Source organism: Parasteatoda tepidariorum, chromosome 7 (genome assembly GCF_982258835.1).
Source record: "Parasteatoda tepidariorum strain Cologne lab strain chromosome 7, Ptep-v5.0, whole genome shotgun sequence".
NCBI classification, from domain to species: Eukaryota; Metazoa; Arthropoda; class Arachnida; order Araneae; family Theridiidae; genus Parasteatoda; species Parasteatoda tepidariorum.
This window is the reverse complement of record NC_141761.1, coordinates 92884897-92909730: the sequence shown is the minus strand read 5'-3', so window position 1 is coordinate 92909730 and position 24834 is coordinate 92884897. Positions and strand designations below refer to the sequence as shown.

Sequence of the window (24834 nt, the reverse complement as noted above, 5' to 3'; positions counted from 1 at the left end):
AATTTTTTGAACTATAATTTTCTTTCATATAACTAAATGCGTAACTGTTACCAAACTTATTTCGAAACTTTCTTGTGAGCAAAACGAATTTGTCATATTTTAAAATACCAATTTATGACAGATAAATTATATCATAACAGAAAAAAGATTTTTCATTCGTGTAAAAATGCTTTTTTCTTCTACATTAAACACAATTTTTCTTCGTGCAGCTACTATATATATATATATATATATATATATATATATATATATATATATATATATATATATATATATATATATATATATATATATATATATATATATATATATATATATATGTAATGTTAAAACAATTATATATTAAATATAATCCATAAATAGAGCATTTATCCAACGCGCAAACGTTTAAAAACCTTTCCCACAAGAAAGTAATAATATTGATCTAATTATCTCAAAAAATGTGATGATGTGGCTTTAGCAGCTTGGGAAATTGATCAGTCCCACGCTACTGAGACCCATTAACATTTAAATATATTGTCCAGAAAGATATAAAAACCCTCTTTCCAAGGTCAAATGTGCTATTCTATACCTATCCACCAGCATGTAAGGTTGTCATTCTGGGGCTCTGGCCCTTACTTTAATAAAATTATATTATGTATGATTCCTGCATTTTCCTGTATCTTTTCCAAGAAGCACCGGCCACACTACAAACTTACAATGTTTAGGCTTTCAAAGCGTAACAGATAAGTCGGCAGTGATAGTTTCCTGTCGCAAAAAATTATTATTGAAAACTGAAAATGCTATTTAATTTAATAATGGAATACATCTTTTGATAATCGACTTTCGCTTCTTAAATGATTCGTAACCTTGGATTAGAAATTCGAATGCGTGGGTGTGGTTAAGAAGAACGAGGACTGTTATTTCTCTCTTTGTTTTGTCTTCTTCTCGCTTTAATCACCGATTAGAACTTTATTTTGATGACTTTGGAATTAAGAAACAGAAAAATTAAAAGAATAATGTCTGATTCAGAAGAAAAACAGGTGGATGCTCCAGCACGCGTTAATATTTCTCCGTGTGAGGATAAAAATAATTTCCCCAACTGGATCAAGTATTTCAATAAAAAATGTGAAATCCTACATTTGGAAGAAAACTGGAAAATAAATAACATATCTGAATACCTGAAAAGAGACTTATTTACCTTCTACATTAATGAATGCATAGAAATTGAAAAATGGACCGAACTCGAGGAAAAACTACAAGAAAAATTTTCTCTTTCTAGAGAAGATAAGTATGAACTTTTTCTATCTATGAGGCCATCTCCAAAAAAGACATTTTCTGAATATGCTACAGAGAAGTGGAGAGCGTCGAAGGATCTAAGCATAGACGAGGAGCTGTTGCTAGAATCCATCAAAGCTGACGTACCAGAAAAATTTCGTAATTTTCTGAGTATAGCATCTCCTTCTACTGTTGAAGAACTAATTAAGTTGTGTTCAAAGTTAGAAAAAAATGAAAAGAGTGCCATCAATAGACCTACTCCCCAACGACACAATTGGAATGATAGTCCAAGATACTATGAGCAACCAAGGCAGTGGATACCCCAGCAGCGGTACAGAATGGAGCAGCCAAGGCAGTGGATTCCCCAAAATCAGTACAGAATGCAGCAGCCAAGGTTTGTGAATTCTCTTCGCTATGGAGTACCTCAGCATGATTCCCAGCCTCCGCAGCCCAGCAATAACAACAGCTGACCATCAAATAACTATTTATGTGTGACATCGCGAGTGAACAATAAGAATTTACTAACTATATTGGACACAGGATCCAACATCACTATAATTCCGAAACATTTTATAGGACAATCAAAAAAACATTTGAACTCTACTAGGATTTTAATTTCGCAATTTCAAGGAAATATCAAAGGAAACCTCCAAAAGGTAAGTGTTAAAATAGGAAACATTACAAAAGTAATAACATGCGCCTTTATAGACACCCCTCTTAATTATGCCATACTTGGTCTTAATGAAATTTCATTATTTAAGTTACATATTGATTTTGAAAATTTTAGAGTTTTTCAAAAATTTAAAGATGTTACATATGATAAATTTTCTCAGTCTAATAATTATTATAGTGCTAAAAATAAATATCATGCTAATATATTTTACAACAATAAACAAAAAATTGTTCTTAAAAATGTGAATTGTAATGTAAATGATTGTGTTAATACTAGAAATATAGAAACTAATAATTTTTATGATGAAAGAAATGTCAATAGTTTAAATATTCAGGAGCATAGGCTCAACCCACCCTCAGAATTTCAGGGTAAAATACCTGTAACTTCTGAAGAGGATAGGGTAAAGTTAAATTATCTTTTATCTAGTTATGATCATGTATTTTCCAAAAATAATTTTGATATTGGCAACTTAAATCTTCAACCTGTTAAAGTAAAGTTAACTTCTGAACTGCCCATATCATTGCGTCCATATCGAGCATCTGTTAAAGATAATGCAGAAATTAAAAATCAAATAGATAATTTATTACAAGCTAACATAATTAAACCCTCCTATAGTCCATACTCTTCCCCAGTTACTCTTGTTTACAAAAAAGATGAAGGTAATAAAACCAGATTGTGTGTAGATTTTAGAAAACTTAATCAGATAACCAAAACTGACTCTGAACCTGTACCTAGAATTGATGATTTAATTGATAAATTGTCTAATGCTAAATATTTTTCAACTATAGATTTAAAATGTGGTTACTGGAATTTAACAATAGATCCAAATGATACTGAAAAATTAGCATTTACAACCAATTTTGGCCTTTATGAATTTTTACGTTTACCGTTTGGTTGGAAAAATTCACCCGCTATTTTTCAAAGAGCTATTCGTCAAATTTTACAGAAACATAAAGTTGATTTTGCTTTAAACTATTTTGATGACATTATCATATTTTCTGATAATTATTTAGAACATTTAGATCATTTAGAGAAAATTTTTAAAATATGTGAAAATGAAAATTTAAAACTTAAATTTTCAAAATGTCAATTTGCTAAAACTAAAATAAAATTTTTAGGATATGAAATAGAACAAGGTCAATATTCACCTGCAAATGCTAATATTGAAACTATTAGACAGTTGAAACCTCCAAAAAATGTTAAAGAGTTACAACGATTTCTTGGTAGTATTAATGTATACCATAAATTTATTAAGAATTATGCAGAACTTAGATTGCCACTTAATAATCTTCTTAAGAAAAATGTTAAATGGAATTGGACAGTAGAATGCAATACCTCATTTAATCAATTAAAATCGTCTTTAATTTCTAAACCTGTTTTAACTTTGTATAATCCTAATTATCCATGTCATTTGTTTGTTGATGCCTCAAAAGAAGCAATTGCTGCTGTTTTAAAACAAAAACATCCCGATGGCTCAATGCATCCAATAGCTTTTCACTCCAGATGTTTATCTCAACATGAAAGAAATTATTCTATTACTGAATTGGAATGTTTAGCTATTATTAATGCTTTAGATAAATATCATTGTTATTTGCATGGAAATAAATTTATCATTTATAGTGATCATTCCGCGTTGACTTGGTTGAAGAAAATAAAAAATCCTACAGGTAGACTTTTTAGATGGTCTTTAAAACTATCTATGTATGATTGTGAAGTAAAATATATTAAGGGTCAAAATAATCATGAAGCTGATATGCTTTCTAGATATTCTGTATTTTTTAGTTTATTTGATAACAATCCAGTTGTGACTCATGATGAAATTAAAGAAGCACAATTAAATGAAAATTTAAGTAATCCTAAATTCATAACAATTAATGATTTGTTAACGATTAAGAAAAAAGGTTTGCATAAAATAGTAATACCATTTTCTTTAAGAACAAAAATATTAGAAAAAACTCATTTTCAATTTGGTCATGTTGGTATTAAAAAAATGATTGCTTTAATCTCACCTTTCTACTATTGGCCTAATATAATAATTGATATCTCTAACTATGTTAAATGTTGTGAAACTTGCCAAATTAACAAAAAATCTCACCAAAAAAGATTTGGGTTGTTACAAAGTATGCCCCCTACAGAGCAACCATTTGAAATTTTATCAATTGATACTGTCGGAGGGCTCAACTATTACAACTCAACTAAAAAATATTTGCATTTAGTTATTGATCATGCTACTCGATATCTTTGGACTTTTCCTTCAAAAAGTGTAACAACTGAAACATATACAAATTGCTTAAAACAAATTTTTCAAATTCAAGTTCCAGATAAAATTTTAAGTGATCGTAATGCTGCATTTACAGCATCTAGATTTAGAAGATTTCTTAGAAACTATAATGTTAAACAATTATTGACTTCAGCTCATCATCCGCAAACAAATGGAAAAGTTGAAAAATCTAATGCGACAATAATCTCTAGGTTAAGATGTAAAATCAACGAAAACTCTAAAAAAATTCCGTGGACAAAGTTATTAGAAGAAGTAACACATGAATATAATTACACCCCTCATTCTGTAACACAATTTCCTCCTGCTTATTTAATGTATGGAAAATTACCTTGTGATTCTCTTGTAAATCAAAATATTTATCCTCCAGTTGATGAAGCAAGAAAAATAGCTGTTCAAAATACCCAAGAGTTTTTTAAGAAAACCAAAATTCGTTATGACACTCATTTTTTGGAACCTAATTTTAAAGTTAATGATTTAGTAATTTACGAAGAATTCCATTATCCTAACACAAGGAAATTAAGTTCACCATATTCTGGTCCATACAAAATTTTAAAGAAATTATCTGAGGTGTCATTTGAAATTGATAAACCTAATTTTCTCACTAAGAAAGAATCAGAAATAGTACATGTAAACAAATTAAGGAAATTTTATCCAAGTCAACAGTTTCAATTGTATGTAAAAAATTCACAATAGCTTTTCAATGCTGGTATTCTCATATGTTTTTCATTTTTTATTTTCTGCCCCTATTTTTGGAGTCCCGTTATTTTTTTTTTAATGCATCTATGTCTGAATTTTTTTATTACATGTTGTTTGAGAGTTACTTCGGAAAATTTAGGTAAATTTCCTAAATTTTATTTTTGCAAATGAAATATATAGAAATGGTTTTTTAAACCGTGGGACTCCTCACATAGAATGTTTCTTTACTGATGTTTTCTCCTCAATATTAAGGATCAAGCATGAGTAAACAAACTTAAAACCCTATTTTTTTTCCGTCTAGTTGGGAATATTTTACCCAACTTAGACTATCAATCGTTATCAATAGATAACGCATATATTTTTATTATTTTGGAATAAAGCATATCATTTTCTACAAAGATTTATAATGCACTTTGTATGTAAATTTTTATGCTACCGAAGAACTTAATTATCATGTGGAAAAGTAAACATTTTAAATTAGATTACTTATATTATTTGTATTATTTTATTTGTATTGATTTCTTCAAGTGTATGTCATATGTTGTGAATAATTCTACACAATATTTGTGAAAACACATAATCATTAATGGGATTATAAGTAAAAACCATGTAAATGATGAGTGAATTTAAATGACTTCATGAATAATAATTGTTTCGAAAATGAAACAATGATGATTAAGAACATAAACTTTTTTTTTCTTCTGAAATGGATGAATAACTTAATAAATTTAGGCCCGAACAATGAATCCAGTTTATTTCAAGAAAAGAAATTTTCACAAGTTGTGAAATTGTGGTTTGATTTATTTTTATTTTATATATGTCATGGTATATTTTGTTTTAGATATTCTAGATTTGTTTTGATATTTCTTATTCTTTTCAACAGGAAAAGGAAAAATGCACATAATCATTATTAATTATTATAAAGTTATTAATTATTGTTATTCAAAGTTATGCAGAAATATTTAGTTACTTTTATATAAATGTTATTGTTGTAATACTTTACTTATAAATGTATAATATTGGACAATATACCAAAAATAACAAATTTTAATTTGAAATCGCGTGAAGGGGAAGTTCTGACCAATAGGCTAGCATATTGATCAGACCTTTCTTCAGAGGGGGGGAATATTATGTAATGTTAAAACAATTATATATTAAATATAATCCATAAATAGAGCATTTATCCAACGCGCAAACGTTTAAAAACCTTTCCCACAAGAAAGTAATAATATTGATCTAATTATCTCAAAAAATGTGATGATGTGGCTTTAGCAGCTTGGGAAATTGATCAGTCCCACGCTACTGAGACCCATTAACATTTAAATATATTGTCCAGAAAGATATAAAAACCCTCTTTCCAAGGTCAAATGTGCTATTCTATACCTATCCACCAGCATGTAAGGTTGTCATTCTGGGGCTCTGGCCCTTACTTTAATAAAATTATATTATGTATGATTCCTGCATTTTCCTGTATCTTTTCCAAGAAGCACCGGCCACACTACAAACTTACAATGTTTAGGCTTTCAAAGCGTAACATATATATATATATATATATATATATATATATATATATATATATATATATATATATATATATATATATATATATATATATATATATATATATATATATATATATATATATATATATATATAAATATAAGAATAAAAGAAGGGGAATATTTTTTCCCCCTCTTTCATAGTTCTGTAATTTTTCCCTTGTTTTCTACATTTTGAACTTATATAACATATATATATATATATATATATATATGTTATATAAGTTCAAAATGTAGAAAACAAGGGAAAAATTACAGAACTATTTAAGAAGGGGAAAAAATTAATAATAATAATAAAAATAACAGGAAACCGAAAGGGAAAAAAAATCCGAAAAAAAGGACAAAAATTTTAAAAAATCCGTAAAATAAGACTTTATTTTCCGGATTTTTTAAAATTTTTGTCCTTTTTTCGGATTTTTTTAAAATTTTTGTGAGTTCTATTTACTTGCAGCTTATGCGCAATAAATCCGTTTACATTTGTTACTATATATATATATATATATATATATATATATATATATATATATATATATATATATATATATATATATATATATATATATATATATATATATATATATTATATTTTTATATTTTCATACATTATAATCATAACAGAAATAACTGAAATCTAACTTAAATTGGCAACTTAAGTGATATAAATTCTGCCATTTTAGAGCTAAAAGTGAGCTCTCCATAAACTTAAACTTTTCTTCCACATCTAATTAAACTATTGTTTGTGCAACTACAAAAGTACAATTACGACTTTCTTGTCCAGAATATATTTTTATGCCCTTTTTCGGTAAGTGAAATGAATGAAAATTAATGTAAAATACCCATTTATATCAAACAATTAATGCCATTCAGGCAATAAAAATAAAACTTTTATAAACGTAAACTTTTTTTCTTAAATTTCACATCTAATTGAACCCTTTTTGTGCAACTTCAGTTTAACTTTCCTTTTCCTAAACATATCTTCAGGCACTTTTCTAACTGAAATGATTGAAAAAAATTAACGTAAAATACCCATTTACGACATATAACTCATGTCGTTACAACTCTAAAAATAAACCTTTCATCATAAATGTAAACTTTTTTTATTCCACAACTAAGCTTTGTTTTACACAACTACAGTTTCACTTTCTATTTTTCCTTAACATATCTTCAAGTTCTTTAGTAACTGAAATGAATGAAACCTAACGTAAAATACCCATTTATGACATGACGTTTTATCTGTAAAATTGAACCTTTCCTAAATATAAACTTTTTTTATTCCACATGTATAATTAAACATTTTTTATGCAACTTCAATTTTACTTTCTTTTTTCTAAACATATCTTCAGGCATTTTTCTAACTGAAATGAATGAAACCCAACTTAAAATACCCACTTATAGCATATAACTCATGTCGTTTCATTTATAAAAATAAACCTTTCATAAATACAAACTTTTTTTTATTCCACATCTAATTGAACTTTTGTTTGTGCAACTACAGGTTTTCTTTCTCTTACTATACATCTATCTTCAGATACTTTTTTTTTTGTAACCAAAACGAATGATACCTAATTTAAAATTCCAATTCATGAGAAATGAATTCCGTCCGTCAAGTGCTTGAGCAGAAATTCAAATGTTTATGGTCCACCGACGGAGAATTCTAAATTATTGAAAAATGGTGGAACGCAATGACACCAAAGGCTTAAAATTTCCATCATGATTGCGAACGGTTACGACTTTCTAAGTGGACACACTCCCTCATTAATACTCCAAAGAGTGAAGGACTCGTCGTTACATCGAAAATTCACGTATACAGCGTGTTAGCAGTTAAAGCAAATTTATCTCCTGTATCGAGTAGCGTTAAATGTCATGCTTTAACCCGCCTAATGATGGAGGTTTTGCGCTTTAATGAGCCTTCATCCATCAAATAGCACTCTAAGTGTAAATCGGCCGGGCTTAGAGTACTTGAACGCTACAGACTCTTGGTCTTTTTTACTTTGATTCTTCATAAATAAAGTATGAAGTGAGACTGATAAATCCACCGGTGGAGAATTTCCAATTACCAAAACTTCGGATGGAAATATACTCGGGCTTTTTCCCATTAATGGGAAGTTTTAATTTCGGTGAAAAATTATTCGTCGGGTAGGTGAAGCGTGGAGGATTCGAACCTTGCCCTCCAACCATTTTGTTTCGCGATCTGTTTTGATGACTTAGCGGATATGTATGCGGTTTGTAAATTCTGGAATTCCTGTCTTGGTGATATAGGTAACATTGAGGAAGCATATTAACAATGCTATTTGCTGAAAGAGAATTATATTTACAATAGAGTTTCCTTCGAAAATTTTGTCTCACAATATGTCTTATGATTTTGAAGTTATGTATGTGATATTGTTTCATATGTTCAGAACCAAAAATTGCAATCGAGAAGGTATACTAAATGTGAAAGAAATACGAAATTAATCCATTTTCTAACAAGAATACTGTTAAGCAATGAGTTGTGGAAACTTGCCCTTCAAAAATTTTGTTTCACAATCTGTGAAAGTTATTTATTTTGCATACTGTACGTTACAGAATATTGTACTAAAAGTATAAGCTGAAATGTATATGCATTTTATCTATGTTTGTTTAGAGGCATTAGCAATGGAGAGAATTTGATAAAGTTTTCCTTTACCTTTTGACGCAGAATTCTTATTAAACATATTTTTCATTATTTTGATTTCATTATTTGTATTAATTATTCTCAAAAATAAGAGAAAAGTATTATATTTAGCACTTTAATTATTTATGGTTGTGAAATGCAGCATGAAAAAAAAATTTTTTTTTTGCGTCAAAGGTAAAATCTTCCAATACAAGGATCACTTCCAAACAATAATTTTAGAAATTTGCACTTATTTGCAGTTATTTAGATTTAAGAAAAACACTTATTCATTACTGAATTTACTTTTTATTTACAAAATCAGTTATTGATAAATTTTGAATATGAATGAAAAGAATTATTTTTTTTTTTTAGATTTTATTTTTTAGTACAAATATGATTCCGATAATATAACAGCTTCTTCTTAGTAACTATTAGACTGTTTCTTATAATTAAAATATCCAAAAATATTTTTTTGCTTTGTAATTAGAGTGTCAGAAAAAAATGTATAAATGTGTACAGTGTCCCATCTGCGTCAAAGGGTTAAAAACTGCTATGTATGCTCATAAATTTGGTTCAGTTCTTCATTTCCTACGTTCTCTTCTCAATTTCTTGTATAAATTTAAATTTTTGTGACAATTCTATATTATTCTATTTTAGAAGAATTAAAAGAAGTTTTGCTGCAAGAAGCAGAAGCTCGAAGAAGGGCTGAAAGAGAATATCAAGCAATCAGAGGTATGGATTTTATTTATTTATTTTTGCATTTAAAAATGTATATATTAAAATATATCCATCAGGTTAACCATGTTTTGTGGGTTAAATATTTAAATGAGTTTCTTTTTAAGTTATTATTACCTTACATATACTTTTTAGTTAAAAGTAGTTCAACCTTAACACCCATATAATGTAAATACTGCTTATTTTTTAAACTGGTTAGTAAAAAACAAGATTATTATAGATGGCACTAAAGAACAATTTGTTTCGTTGCATGAGATTATTTTAACAGATCTTCGATATTTTAGTATCGCTAATTTGAAATCTGCAATCCGTTTCCCTCTCTAAGCTACTGTCCTTTTCGGCATTTTTAATTTGGCTTTTTTTTATCGAAATGTACAAATGATCGACAAACTTCTAAGGGAGTTAGGGCACATCATCGGAATTAAAATTGCATAGGAACCCATGTCTGGAAGCGTCACCATACGCCGATGCAGCAGCTTCCCTATTATGAACTGTTTCTTCTTGTGTTTGACACATCCTAATAGGGAAGCACCCCCAGCGGCGTATGATGACATTTCCGGGGCTGAGTACTTATGCAATTTTAATCCTGCAAATATGCCCTAACTGCCCTAGAAGTTTGCTGCAACATTTAAGCAGTCTCTTGTTATAAATAATATTTTTAAATAAAACAATAGACTAAAAATGTCATTTTACGAAAATCTATAACAAAAGGAGAAAAACTAATTTAAGATTAATCCTTAATAAAATCCTCTCATTTGAATTAAGCAAGATCAAGTATTTGTATAAACGCAACAGAAAATTTGTTCCCCTGTTGAATTAGCCATTCGAGATAAATCAAGTCAGTTCATGATTTTGTTCTAGACATTTATAGTGAGTGTTAAAGTTCATAATAATAAAAATTACAAGTACAAAAAGGAACAGACGTAATTAATATTACAACATACTTATAGAAAAGGTCAAGAATAGAACAGTCTATTTATCGAACAGATATCAAAGAAATAAAAGTGCGTAATAATAGAACAGAATGCTTTTTCTTTCCTAAAAATAGAACAGTAGTTGACTCTTAAAAAATACTTGTTCATCAATAGTAATTTTTTTAATGTAATTGATTTGCGAATAAAATAAAAAGAAAGCTGTTTAATACAAGCTTTAATTATTCCTAGATGTTTATTAACAACTCAATACTGAACTTATTTAGCGTTTCTGAGGAATTTTACTTCTTTAAAAATCTGTGATAAATCCTTAGCGTAATTTGAATTATGTTTTAAGACTAAAGCAATTTTTAAAAACACTTTTCATATATAAATGAAAAGAAACTAATACTATTAAAAATTTCAGAAAAATTTTTAATTGAAGGGAAATTTAATGTAATTTAAGATTCTATAAACAAACGAACGTGAAAATTCAGTATATCATCTTTTAAAGATACCGAATCGTGTTTAACTAGAGTTACTCAAATCCCTTTTCTACGTTTTCATCCTTTTTTATCCGTCTCCAAACCGCAACCAGGAACCTTATCATTTAAACTAAAAGCAACCAGTTTTCCAAAACGCACTCGTTTACCTTTCCATTTCATTCTGAATTATTTATCAACATTGAATGAAAGTACTTTTCGAACCAATTTCTTTAAAGTTTTGTATTCCCGGGAGTCTGGTGGATTACTGCGTTCGTTTATCTTTCTTTACGATTTCTTCCATTCTAGCGTGGAAACATAACCATAAAATCGCTTTAAAATGGAAAAAGTGTACATATATTTATAATCCAATACATTCTATTCGATTAAAAACTCGTCTTCGGAATATTAAAGAAAGGATTTTGTTTGCTCAATCTTGAAAGATACCGTTTGTTGCTGAATTACTTTTGCCTTGGTAGCTACATAACCTCCAGCTTAATCTTATGTAATGAATTTTCCTTTCCTATTTACTCACTATCTATCTCCGTTTGAAGTTAAGCCTTCTTGGGGATATGTATTTTTGTGTTGGTAATATAATTTGATTGATAAAAAATTTTCTTCTTGATGTTATTAGTACTAATTCGTGCTTGTGTGCAAGCTCACCATATTTTTTTTATTAATTAACATAAATTTGTTTAAAATTATGAGGAATAAGTCAAATGCATTATTTTTTATTTATGCTATCGTGAAATTAACTGGGAAAAATACGTAGAAAAATACGTTTTTAAAAAAAAGTATTTTTTTAAAGCTTTTTCGCCGAGAAAAATAAAAAAGCCACAGTTTAAGCGCTTTTTAAGCTCAAAGCAAAGCTCGATTGAAACTGTTCGTTATCTTTTTGCTATCGTAAAAATAGCTTAAAATTTTTTAAAAATTATTAAAATTTAAAAAGTTATTAAAAATGTAAAGATCTATACATTTAAAGTTTTAAATAACTACACAAATTTTTAAAAACCTTAAATGAATTATAAAAAGAAAAACATTAAATCAAGTAAATATGCTAATTTAGCGAAATTTATTATTGTATTTTATTGTATTTATTATTGTTTTTTATTGATATAATTTTTTTCTTGCTATTAGTATCTATTAGTGCTTGTGTACAAGCACATAATATTTTTCAAAGTAAAAATCAAATGCACACTTTTTTATTTTATGCTATCACAAAATTCACTGAGAAAAATACACAATAATTTTTTTAAAGCTTTTTCACCATGAAATATAAAAAAGCAGCAGTTTAAGTGCTTGAAACTCAAAGCAAAGCTCAATTTGAACCATTTACTATCTTGTTACAATCATAAAAAGAGCTTAAAAATTTACAAAATTAGTAAAATTTTAAAAATTATTAAAATTAAAAAATTTTATTAAAAATTTAAAAATATATAAATTTAAAAATTTAAATAACTATGCAAATTTTTAAAAACTTTAAATGAATAATTAAAGAAAAACAATAAATGTAAAAAATATTCTGATTTGGTGAGATTTATTGGATTTCTAAAGTTTTTGTTAATATATTTAAATATTTTCCATTATTTTAAATTAAAATATGCAATAAGTATTTACACAAATTTATTTTAATGACAAAAATGAAAGGATGTAAGGTTGTAAGAAAGATTGTAGGTTCTGCAAGAATTTTTTGCGAGTTTAAATTAATAACTCAATATGTTTTTCAATAGATATCTAGAATTTTGCAAATGCCAAGATATTTTGGAAAATTTGCATAAACTTCCATAGATTTAAACATGTCTGGTGATTTTGTTTGTCTTCTCCTTACCATATTTGGAAATATTTTATTGCAGACACATTTGAAGAACAAGTCCGCAAGGAAATAGCCTATAGAGAAGAAGTAGCCAAACAGTTACAAATCGTCAGAGGTAAATATCTTATTGTAAGTCAACCACTTTTTTGAAATGATTAAAATATTTATTCACTATTTCTCTTGTTTTAATGTATTTTATATCACACAGATTGTAAAAAATATCTGTGAACAAAAGAGCTTTACAATAAACATAGTTATGCTTTGTTATAGTTATGTTAGGCATGTAATGCTTGGTCAGTTAACATAGTTTTCGAGAATTTCCTGAAAGCTCGAGACTTTAACCCTCTTGGGCTGTAATTTCTATTTTCTGAAGAACATTTTGAAAAAGTTTTTCAAATGAAAAAAAATAACACCATGTTTTTGAGAATTTATGTTATTTGAAGTGTGTTAAAAGGATTTTAATGTGAAATCTGTTTTTAAAAAAAAATACACACACTGTTTTTTCTTCTTTTTTTCAAGTGTTGTACCATAAAAAATGTTACAAAAAAGGCTCACAAACCCTTTATTAGTCATTTTTAAATAGTTTAAAGCCTTAAAATTTCAGGAAACTGCTGTTTTTTCTCTTTGATCTAACTGAAAATCTCATTCTTTTGCGTTATAATTGATTTTGAATAAAAATGTCTCCAACAGAATTAGTTCCCATAATTTTTATTTGGTTTGAATTTTTTTTAAAGTTATTAAAACTTTAAAAATTATAAAAAAGCTCAAAAATTTCAAAATTAATTTTTTTTATTATTTTGTGTTTTTATTTTTTTCTAAATTATAAAATGACGTTAAATCGTTTAAACACAAGTAAAATTGAAATAACTGAAATTTATATCTTCTAAATTTTAAGAAGTAACCATTAAGAGGACTCTATACCACGAGAGAAACTTTTCATCGCAAATTCTCTTTCACCTCCATGACTAATTCAAAATATAGAAAAAGTGAGTTCAGGTAAACCTAAAGTAAACCCTGAGGTTTTAATTACTCAAAAAAAAAAAAGTTTCAAAACATCAAAATGTGAACAAATTATTCGAAAAGAGCTTTCCTACACTGTTAGAAATTTCTCGGAAAAATATTTAATCACAATTTATTTAATTGTGATCAAACCATATTTAAACAAAACTGTCAAATAACTTTAAATAAAATGGTATTCAAACTGTTAACTGTAAGAAAAAGCCGTTTATTAACTGCTTTCACCTAATACGGTTAAGCAACCAGAATTTTACAGCACCAACTGGGTGCCTCTAGTGAAAACACTTCGCTCCGTGCAGATGGGTACATACTATAGCCGAGAGGGCTAATCTGTTAATCACGTGACAGACAGTTCGAGTCCCAGCGTTGCCACCATAATATTTCTTTCTTCAACACATAAGGAGTTTTCCGTTTCCTGATCTCCCCAATCTGTGATCCTGTGCTATTAAAATACGATACTCTTATTCTCGCATAGATGACAGAATCATAAAGCTACAAAACTATCTCCAATGTCCAGTTAAATTTTTTCTGCAGTTTTGAAATCGCGCTACATGTAAACAGTTAAAAAATCGTATTGTTTTGTATTAATGGTCTTTTAACCATACCGGTTGTAAACAGTTTCAAAACCGTAAAGGCAAAAAACTGTTCCTTACTGTAAATTTTACGGTTAATCGGATGGACAGGCTGCTGTCGGTTACTTTACCATAATTTTAGAATGAAAATTCTAACAGTGTATTTCTTAATTCTAAGTTATCCTCTCATAGTTTGTTTTCATTTTGGTATTTCGAAAATTTCTTTTCACTGTTTGAAACTTCATGGATTCAATATTCTACGTTTGTCTGAACTCACTTTTTCTACCTACTTTATATTTCAAATTACTTATGGAGGAAAAAAACAACTTGCGATTAAACGTTTCTCCCGAAATATAGCGTCCTCTTCGTGAGCTTTGAGCTATAATGCTTTAAAATTTTCAAAAATATCTAATAGAGTTTAAAAATAAATTTAATGAAAAATAACGATATAAAAGGGTTAAATTTTAAAAAATGTAAAAGTTTCAAAATCATTTGAAGTTCAATATGGAGAAAAAACATGTTTTATCTTGCATTCTAATCGAGAAAAAAAATCTAATATTCTCACGATATGAAAATAATTAACTGCATTATTCTTAAATAATAAAATATTCATGATTTTTAAGGTTTTTATGTATCGGACTTTCTTAATAGTATTTGTTTTATATAAATTTTACCATGCATTAAATAAATACAATCAAGTGTAAATTACGAAAAATCCAGAAAAAGCAATTAAAAGATTTTTTAAAGAGAAGGTATTGTAAACATCTCACCTCCTTTCCCGAATACAAAGCGATTGAGTTTTAAAATGAAATCTTTTGTACCCACTATGACTTCTATACTAATATATCAGGAATAAAAATTCATATCTTTAAACACCTTGTTTCATGTGATTATGTTTTTTTGTGAGTTAAGAATTTTTATTTATTTAAAAAAAACATAGAATTTGCTGAAACGAAGTGAATACTCCATGCACAGATATTTTTTATAGTGAATATGTGTTTACACTTTGTGTGATTCAATGTTCAAAACCCAATGTTAAATGATATACATACATATGTTTACGTTCGAATATTATATTCATTTTAAGTCATATTTATAAAAATTTAATTTTATTAGCAGATTTAAACAGTAATAAAAAAGTACCTAAGTAAAACTGATTTATCATAATTCTTTTTCATACAAAAGCCGAGTTCCTCTTCTAAGAAGGGTCAAGTATATTTCCTCTTAGAACTTTTTTCAAGAATGTGCAAATTTTTGCTGCATTTCTAAATAATATTGTTTACATTTTTCGGAATTATTTTTCTCTGATTTGAAAGGAAAATAAACACTCTGAAAAAACTTTTTATCTGATAAAAAATAAAAAATAAATATCTTTTAAAGAGTTAGTTAAATATTGTAAAAAAGTAGGAGATAAAATGGTAACGAAAATATAAACTACTTAAACGAGAACATTTTTTGAACGGGTTTTTCTTACACGGATTTCTCTTTACACACTAATGGTGGTGATTATGAACATATGGTATACAGAAAAGAAATAACTCTATGACTGTAATGTAATATATGAATGGATTTTGCAGAATACAGACATTGTCACAAAGCATATTTACCTCTATGTTAAATTGTTAAATTTAACATAGAGTTAAATTTAATCGAATGCTATCATAACTCATGTTAAATTTAAGCGAATCGATTTTCAGTCCGAAAGCCTGTTTCCTCCACATGTTGAAAAGAACAAAATTAGCTCTATTCTTTCTTTTTTTTAATGTTAAAAAATATATTCACGAGTAATGAATTTAGGTTTCATTACTTATGGGGACTTAACTCTGAAATATGCGCAGTTAATTTATTAAAAATTATAAGCGAGTAGCCTTTCAAAATAAAGTTGATTTGTAAGCATGGGTGTGTAATTAATGTCTAATAGAAATTTCTACGAAAACTTCTTACTTATCACTGAGAGTTTTTTTTTTAATTCATTTCTTTTAATTTTTCATTTTATACACTGCAGTGAACATAACAAATTGAAAAAAGCCAATCTTTTTACTGAGAACTAATAAATAAAAGAACAAGAAATAAAAAAAAAGAATAACTCAGAACTTAAACTCAGAAAACTAAACTTCAGTTTTTAAGAAGTAAACGGAAGATGGCTTTTCGGCCATAAAAATCCAACAAAAAAGCGAGGGGTGGGTTCCAGCATGAAAGTATTCCATTGTGGGGGGGGGGGCAAGAAGATCTGAGGGGGTCTAGAAAATTCGACGGTCCACTCAGTGTCCAGCACATGGTGATAGCCGGACACAGTCTCCGGAGATTTCATCAAAACAAAAAAAGTCTACATGAACATTGACCAATCGAATTTGTCCTCGACGGCGCGCTAGCTCAATAATTCCAGATTGCCCCCTTGAGACCAGCAATGCGAAGGGGACCTAATCTCTAGGGGGATGGGCGACTTGCGGGGGAGGACACACCTGACCATCGGCCGAAAGGCTATGAGTTGTTCTGCTACTTTCGGCCGAGAGCAACGAAGCGTGCCCGATGCAGTTTACAACGAGGACCCGATTCCATTTAAAAAGGCCTCTTGTTGTTTGTCCAACTCCCTCTTCTTCGTTCGATTGAGGATGGAGGAGGGAAGGATGCGGTATTTGATTTGTTCGGTTGAGTCAGCGGTATGAAGAAGGTTTTGTTGAGTTGTGTTCGAGCTCTTACAAAAGTTAAACGATATTTTTTATTCTTTTCTTCCTCAGAAATAAGGTTTTTTTTATTTAAAAAAAATCAATGCATTGAAATTAATATATTTTGCTGGGTCTCCTTTTTAAATATAAGTATTTTGAAATATAGAAATAATAAAATTAAATAAAGATTTTTTTAAAATGAGGTTTCTAGAGTAGAATAAAACAGACGAAATAATTCGTTTTTAGTCAGACAAAAACGAAAAACGTAGAGTACTTCACTTTTGAAAGACGTGGAGGAAATTTCGATACTTCTTGACGATAATTACAAAACTGATACTTTCTACGTTTTAGTTTCATGTATGACTAAAGCAAAATTAATTTTTGCTTTTTAATCCACTTAAAAAAAAGCAGTAACTGAAATTTTCATTTTGTTTTATTGTTTTCTTTTCTTTATCTGCCTGTTAGTTTCATTATAGTAGGTCGATGAAATTTCGATTGGTGATAAAAGAGCAAAAAATTGTACTTGTTGTGATCTGAAAACGTTTGCCTCTTGTATTGCTATTAAATGCATAGCTCTGGATAAAAATTTAGCGCTTAAACTCTCCGGAACTATGATTAATCATAAATTTTATATGTTTATAAATTTTGCCTGGGGTTTTCAAGAAATCATTGAAACTTATAATGTGTGTATTACATATTACTACAGACGCAGAACTCTAGTTGAATTTTGAACCCTTTAGCTTAGAAGAAAGTGGTTTAAATTTCTAAGGATAGTAAACTCAATCTGGTGATAATAAGATGATAAATTATGCTCGCAGAGGTCTGAAAATGGTTGAAATTTATATCGCCATCAAGCACAAAAAAGCGATTAAAATATGAAAAATTAACAATCAAATGTAGTTTCAATTACGACTTAACTTCTAGTTAGCGATAATAATACAATAAATTCCTTTTACAATAAATAAAGTGAAGCTCTAGGAAAAGACGATGCTGATGACAATAAGTTCTGTTTACTTTTAAAATAAATTAAAGTGATTTTCGTTGAAGTAGTTCAACTCTGTTAAATAGTTGCGCACCCGAAAAACGCAGTGTGTTCAGAATGAAAGCTGGATTAAAAAATAAAACGGTGGGGAAACACAACGCGCATGAGATGAAGTCCGTAATTCTCTGTAGAAGTTGTTTCACTGCATTAAACAATAGAGTGCCGGGAAAATACGATGCGCAAGGAACAAAATCTGTAATTCTCTGTAGAAGTTGTTTCACTGCATTAAACAATAGAGTGCCGGGAAAAGGCGATGCGCAAGGAACGAAATCTGTAATTCTCTTGTAATTCTCTGTAGAAGTTGTTTCACTGCATTAAACAATAGAGTGCCGGGAAAAGGCGATGCACAAGGAACGAAATCTGTAATTCTCTGTAGAAGTTGTTTCACTGCATTAAACAATAGAGTGCCGGGAAAATGCGATGCACAAGGAACGAAATCTGTAATTCTCTGTAGAAGTTGTTTCACTGCATTAAACAATAGAGTGCCGGGAAAATGCGATGCGCAAGGAACGAAATCTGTAATTCTCTGTAGAAGTTGTTTCACTGCATTAAACAATAGAGTGCCAGGAAAATACGATGCGCAAGGAATGAAATCTGTAATTCTCTGTAGAAGTTGTTTCACTGCATTAAACAATAGAGTGCCGGGAAAATGCGATGCGCAAGGAACGAAATCTGTAATTCTCTGTAGAAGTTGTTTCACTGCATTAAACAATAGAGTGCCGGGAAAATGCGATGCGCAAGGAACGAAATCTGTAATTCTCTGTAGAAGTTGTTTCACTGCATTAAACAATAGAGTGCCAGGAAAATACGATGCGCAAGGAATGAAATCTGTAATTCTCTGTAGAAGTTGTTTCACTGCATTAAACAATAGAGTGCCGGGAAAATGCGATGCGCAAGGAACGAAATCTGTAATTCTCTGTAGAAGTTGTTTCACTACATTAAACAATAGAGTGCCGGGAAAATGCGATGCGCAAGGAACGAAATCTGTAATTCTCTGTAGAAGTTGTTTCACTGCATTAAACAATAGAGTGCCAGGAAAATACGATGCGCAAGGAATGAAATCTTTAATTCTCTGTAGAAGTTGTTTCACTGCATTAAACAATAGAGTGCCGGGAAAATGCGATGCGCAAGGAACGAAATCTGTAATTCTCTGTAGAAGTTGTTTCACTGCATTAAACAATAGAGTGCCGGGAAAATGCGATGCGCAAGGAACGAAATCTGTAATTCTCTGTAGAAGTTGTTTCACTGCATTAAACAGTAGAGTGCCAGGAAAATACGATGCGCAAGGAACGAAATCTGTAATTCTCTGTAGAAGTTGTTTCACTGCATTAAACAGTAGAGTGCCAGGAAAATACGATGCGCAAGGAACGAAATCTGTAATTCTCTGTAGAAGTTGTTTCACTGCATTAAACAGTAGAGTGCCAGGAAAATACGATGCGCAAGGAACGAAATCTGTAATTCTCTGTAGAAGTTGTTTCACTGCATTAAACACTAGAGTGCCAGGAAAATACGATGCGCAAGGAACGAAATCTGTAATTCTCTGTAGAAGTTGTTTCACTGCATTAAACAGTAGAGTGCCAGGAAAATACGATGCGCAAGGAACGAAATCTGTAATTCTCTGTAGAAGTTGTTTCACTGCATTAAACAGTAGAGTGCCAGGAAAATACGATGCGCAAGGAACGAAATCTGTAATTCTCTGTAGAAGTTGTTTCACTGCATTAAACAGTAGAGTGCCAGGAAAATACGATGCGCAAGGAACGAAATCTGTAATTCTCTGTAGAAGTTGTTTCACTGCATTAAACAGTAGAGTGCCAGGAAAATACGATGCGCAAGGAACGAAATCTGTAATTCTCTGTAGAAGTTGTTTCACTGCATTAAACAGTAGAGTGCCAGGAAAATACGATGCGCAAGGAACGAAATCTGTAATTCTCTGTAGAAGTTGTTTCACTGCATTAAACAGTAGAGTGCCGGGAAAATACGATGCGCAAGGAACGAAATCTGTAATTCTCTGTAGAAGTTGTTTCACTGCATTAAACAATAGAGTGCCGGGAAAATGCGATGCGCAAGGAACGAAATCTGTAATTCTCTGTAGAAGTTGTTTCACTGCATTAAACAGTAGAGTGCCGGGAAAATACGATGCGCAAGGAACGAAATCTGTAATTCTCTGTAGAAGTTGTTTCACTGCATTAAACAGTAGAGTGCCGGGAAAATGCGATGCACAAGGAACGAAATCTGTAATTCTCTGTAGAAGTTGTTTCACTGCATTAAACAATAGAGTGCCGGGAAAATACGATGCGCAAGGAACGAAATCTGTAATTCTCTGTAGAAGTTGTTTCACTGCATTAAACAATAGAGTGCCGGGAAAATGCGATGCGCAAGGAACGAAATCTGTAATTCTCTGTAGAAGTTGTTTCACTGCATTAAACAATAGAGTGCCAGGAAAATACGATGCGCAAGGAACGAAATCTGTAATTCTCTGTAGAAGTTGTTTCACTGCATTAAACAATAGAGTGCCAGGAAAATACGATGCGCAAGGAACGAAGTCTGTAATTCTCTGTAGAAGTTGTTTCACTGTATGAAACAATAGAGTGCTGGGAAAATACGATGCGCAAGGAATGAAATCTACATTTTTCTGTAGAAGTTGTTTCACTGCATTAAACAATAGAGTGCCAGGAAAACACGATACACATGAAATGAAATTTGAATTTCTCAATAGAAGTTGTTTCACTGTATTAAGCAATGAAACGCCGGGAAAACACGACGCGTATGGAATGATTTGGGTATTTCTTTGTGGAAGTTGTGTCACTGCGTTAAACAATAAAACGCTGGGAAACACTATACACATGAAATGAAATCTGTATTTCTCTGTAGAAGTTTCATCACTGCGTTAAGCAGTAAAACACCGGGAAAACACGATGCGCGTGGTATGAAATCGATATTTCTTTACAGAAGTTGTGTCACTGCATCTAACTATAAATCGCCGGAAAAACACTATGTGCTTAGAATTAAATCGGTTTTCTGCCAAGATTGTTTTACAGCATTAAACAATAGAGAGCCGGAAAAACCCGGTATCAGAGGGATTTTTATTTGTCCAAGTTTAAAAAATTTTACTGGTATACCTAAACATGAAAAATAATAAAGTTAAATTTCGAAATTTAAAGTAATGCCACAAGTATTTCATTTCAGTAAAAATTAATATGCGCTTAAAAATATATATATTTATTCAGTTTCTAATGACGAAATAAAATATTTTTTGTTATTAATTTACAAAGCACATAAATATAATCAATTATATTTCCGGATATGCTATAAACAACCTATTTCAAAACATGATAGCTTTTTAATAAATTGAAATATTCTTTTCAGAAGCCCACGATGCCCTACACCATTTCAGCTGCAAGATGCTTACTTCAAGGCATTGCGCCGAATGTGGATTCAAGCCTACCTTACCCGACTGATTCCAACAACCCCCACCTGGTATCCAGTCTTGTTCCAACTGCCCCGAGGTCATCGTCTGGAACACACCTCCACAACCACCACCTCACAAGAACTCAGTTGGATTACTTGTAGAAACTTTAAATCTTCTTTGTTCCTTTGGACAGTGCAACTTACCAGAACAAAGACAATTCTTGAAACGGAACAAACAACTTCTTCTTTTTCGTAACAATTTATAGTATAGTATATATGATTGAAGAATAGCTTCTGCCTCGCAGCGAGAGGAACGAAAAAATTCCCCGAAGTGAAACTTGGTTTTTCTTTTTCGTGTTACAACTTCGTTTAAATTAAATTTTTATTGAATTGAATTTTAACAAAATCTTTTTAAAAAAAAACTCTTTTTTACATCAAGTTATTATTGTTTGTAAAAACTATCAAGTATAGTTTTTGTTCATTTAAATTAAAACTCTTAGCTGCCACAAAACTAAATAGTTTTTTTAGAACGACAAACTTTGCAGAAGCGAAACTTTGTTTTTCGTTTTCGTGTTTCAACTTCATTTAGATTAAATTTATATTAAGTTATTACAAAATCTTTAAAAAAAAATCTGCTTTACATCAAGCTATTTTTGTTTGAAAAAACACTCAAGTATAATTTTTGTTGATATAAATTAAAACTCTTACTGGCCACAAAACTAAATAGATTTTTAGAAAACTAGAACATTGAAATTCATAGAATATTTAATATCATTAATATGTATAACAACAACTTTCTTTAAAAAGCTTCTTATTAATAATCAAAACGAAATTGTTAACAATTTTTAATATGTTTCAGATATTTTTGATTATGGGGCATATACCTTTCTCAATATCAGAAAGAAAAAAAAGTTAATTTCGGATTGATTTCGCGAAAGAAGTGAGGATATCGTGTAGACCTATTAAGATGAAGATAAGTAATGTAAGTCTGAATGAGATGTAAGCATATGAAAATAAGAATACTAAAGCATCCTCTAGAACTTTAAAACTGTTGCTTAGCTACACAATAAATTTTAACACTCTAAAAACTTTAGTAATAAATTTGTTTTTCAAAAGTCAATGTTTATTTATCAAAATAAAAGTTATTCGCAGTACTTTAATTCTTTCAATAAAATATTTGGAATTAATATATATCGATTACAATGCTCAAAAACTTGATTAGATATAGGTTCAACACTTTTTTGTTATTATTTTTTTTATAACCGTCGTTGAACAACCGACCAAATTCTGGGTTACGACTACCTATGTTCAACTCCGTAGCCTTGTAATTTTGAACCCAATCCAGAAAACAAGAGAAGTCCTGGATAACTATTCCCAGAGATATTGATTTGTTACGGGAAATGGAGGACTTTGTGATCTCGACAGATTTAACATGCAACAGTCACCATTTACTATACGGGGAGTCTTCCGCCGGCTGGGATCGAACTCATCACTACTTGGACATCGGCCCAGTGCCCTACCGGCCAGGCTACCCCGGCCCCTGATAGTTAAGATTTGATTGAAAAAAAATTTAAAAAGAAGAGCAGTGATGGCTCAGGGGATAGAGCGTTCGCCTTCGAACCGGGGCGAACCAGGTTCGAATTCCGGCGACGGCTGGTCTGAATTTCGCATCCGGCTTGCACAGACCACAGTGCTGACATAAATTATTCTCAATAGTAGGCGTATCATGGGTTAGAGTCCCCTTGCCGTCTGGTTAACCGTGGGAGGTTCTCGTGGTTTTGATCTTCATGTAACGCAAATGCGGGTTAGTTCCATCAAAAAATCCCCCACGGAGGCAAATTTCTCCTGATACTTGATCCAGGAGATCCCCTGTCTTCTGGATCCGGTTCAAATTTACAAGGCTAAGAAGTTGAACATTAGTGGTCGTAAACCCAAAACATTGGGTCTGCTGTTCAATGATGGTTATTAAAAAAAATAAAAAATGAAAAAATTAATAAAATTTTAAAAAATGCTTCATAGTGTGGTTTTATTAACCTCGGATATATTATTGGGGAAATTAAAGTATTACCACAACAAACAACTAAGCGCCGACCAATGAGATCACAGAGGCTAAGGTTCTACAATTTCGAGCTCAACATCTTGGTGGTGGCAATATGATCAACATTGCTCACTCACCGCCAGCACTCTGAAGCTGTGTAAGTTTTAAATCAAGACTGGGGGTCGAATTCCAATCCTTTGCAATGACAACTGAGCGTCTTAACCAATGTGCATTCATAGCTCATAATTTTTTTTTACTAATTTTCATACCTGCCCACTTTCTCCCTGAGAATGGATTTTCCAAGTGGTAGTAAAACGAGCCGCGATGGCTCAGGGGATAGAGTGTTCGCCTTTCAATGAGGTGAACCAGGTTCGAATCTCAGCTATGGCTGGTCGATACGAATTCCGCACCCAGCTTGCACCGACCACGGTGCTAGCGTGAAATATTCTCAGTGGTAGACGGATCATGGGTTAGAGTCCCCTTGCCGTCAGTATAACCGTGGGAGGTTCTCGTGATCTTCCTCTCCATGTAACGAAAATGCGGATTAATTCCATTAAAAAGTCCTCCACAAAGACAAATTTCACCCAATACTCGATCCAGGAGTTCCCTTGTCTTCTGGATTGGATTCTAAATTACAGGACTACGGAGTTGAACTTTATCAGTCGTTAACCCAAATTTGGGTCAGCTGTTCAACGACGGTTATAAAGTTAAAAAAAAGGGGTAGCAAAACAATTACCGAAAAACAATCTCACTTATTAGCAGTAATATATCTATATTTTTAACAAAAAACATAACAAAACATAATAAAAATATATTTGTATTTTGAACAGGTTTAAATTCGCTATCGCAAAGATTATTATTCTTTTATATATTTGTTGTAATTATTTATATATAGTGGTCAAACTCATTTATAATCATTATTATAATTCAGAAAGTTTAATGGGATAACATGAGTTTCGCTACCACTTTTAACATGAAAATAAAATCTTCCAGGGAAAACGGAAGAGTTGGCAGCTATGCATTTTAGAACCATGCTTAAGGAAAATTGCCAT

General features: G+C 30.4%; 1 protein-coding gene across 2 annotated transcripts in view; it reads left to right on the top strand.

The window, feature by feature from the left end:
- Window positions 1-23734, top strand: part of fuss (SKI family transcriptional corepressor fussel) — a 114269-nt gene extending 90535 nt beyond the window's left edge. Inside the window, exons 6-8 of one of the 2 annotated variants that reach the window (XM_016048545.4) lie at window positions 9756-9830; window positions 13080-13168; window positions 21703-23734. In XM_016048545.4, the coding sequence (XP_015904031.4) occupies window positions 9756-9830; window positions 13080-13168; window positions 21703-21906 (368 nt within the window). In that variant the 3' untranslated portion in view covers window positions 21907-23734. The remainder of the gene's footprint in view (window positions 1-9755; window positions 9831-13079; window positions 13169-21702) is intronic. The other variant, XM_071183141.2, reaches the window with a different exon arrangement.
- Window positions 23735-24834: the final 1100 nt, after the last annotated feature.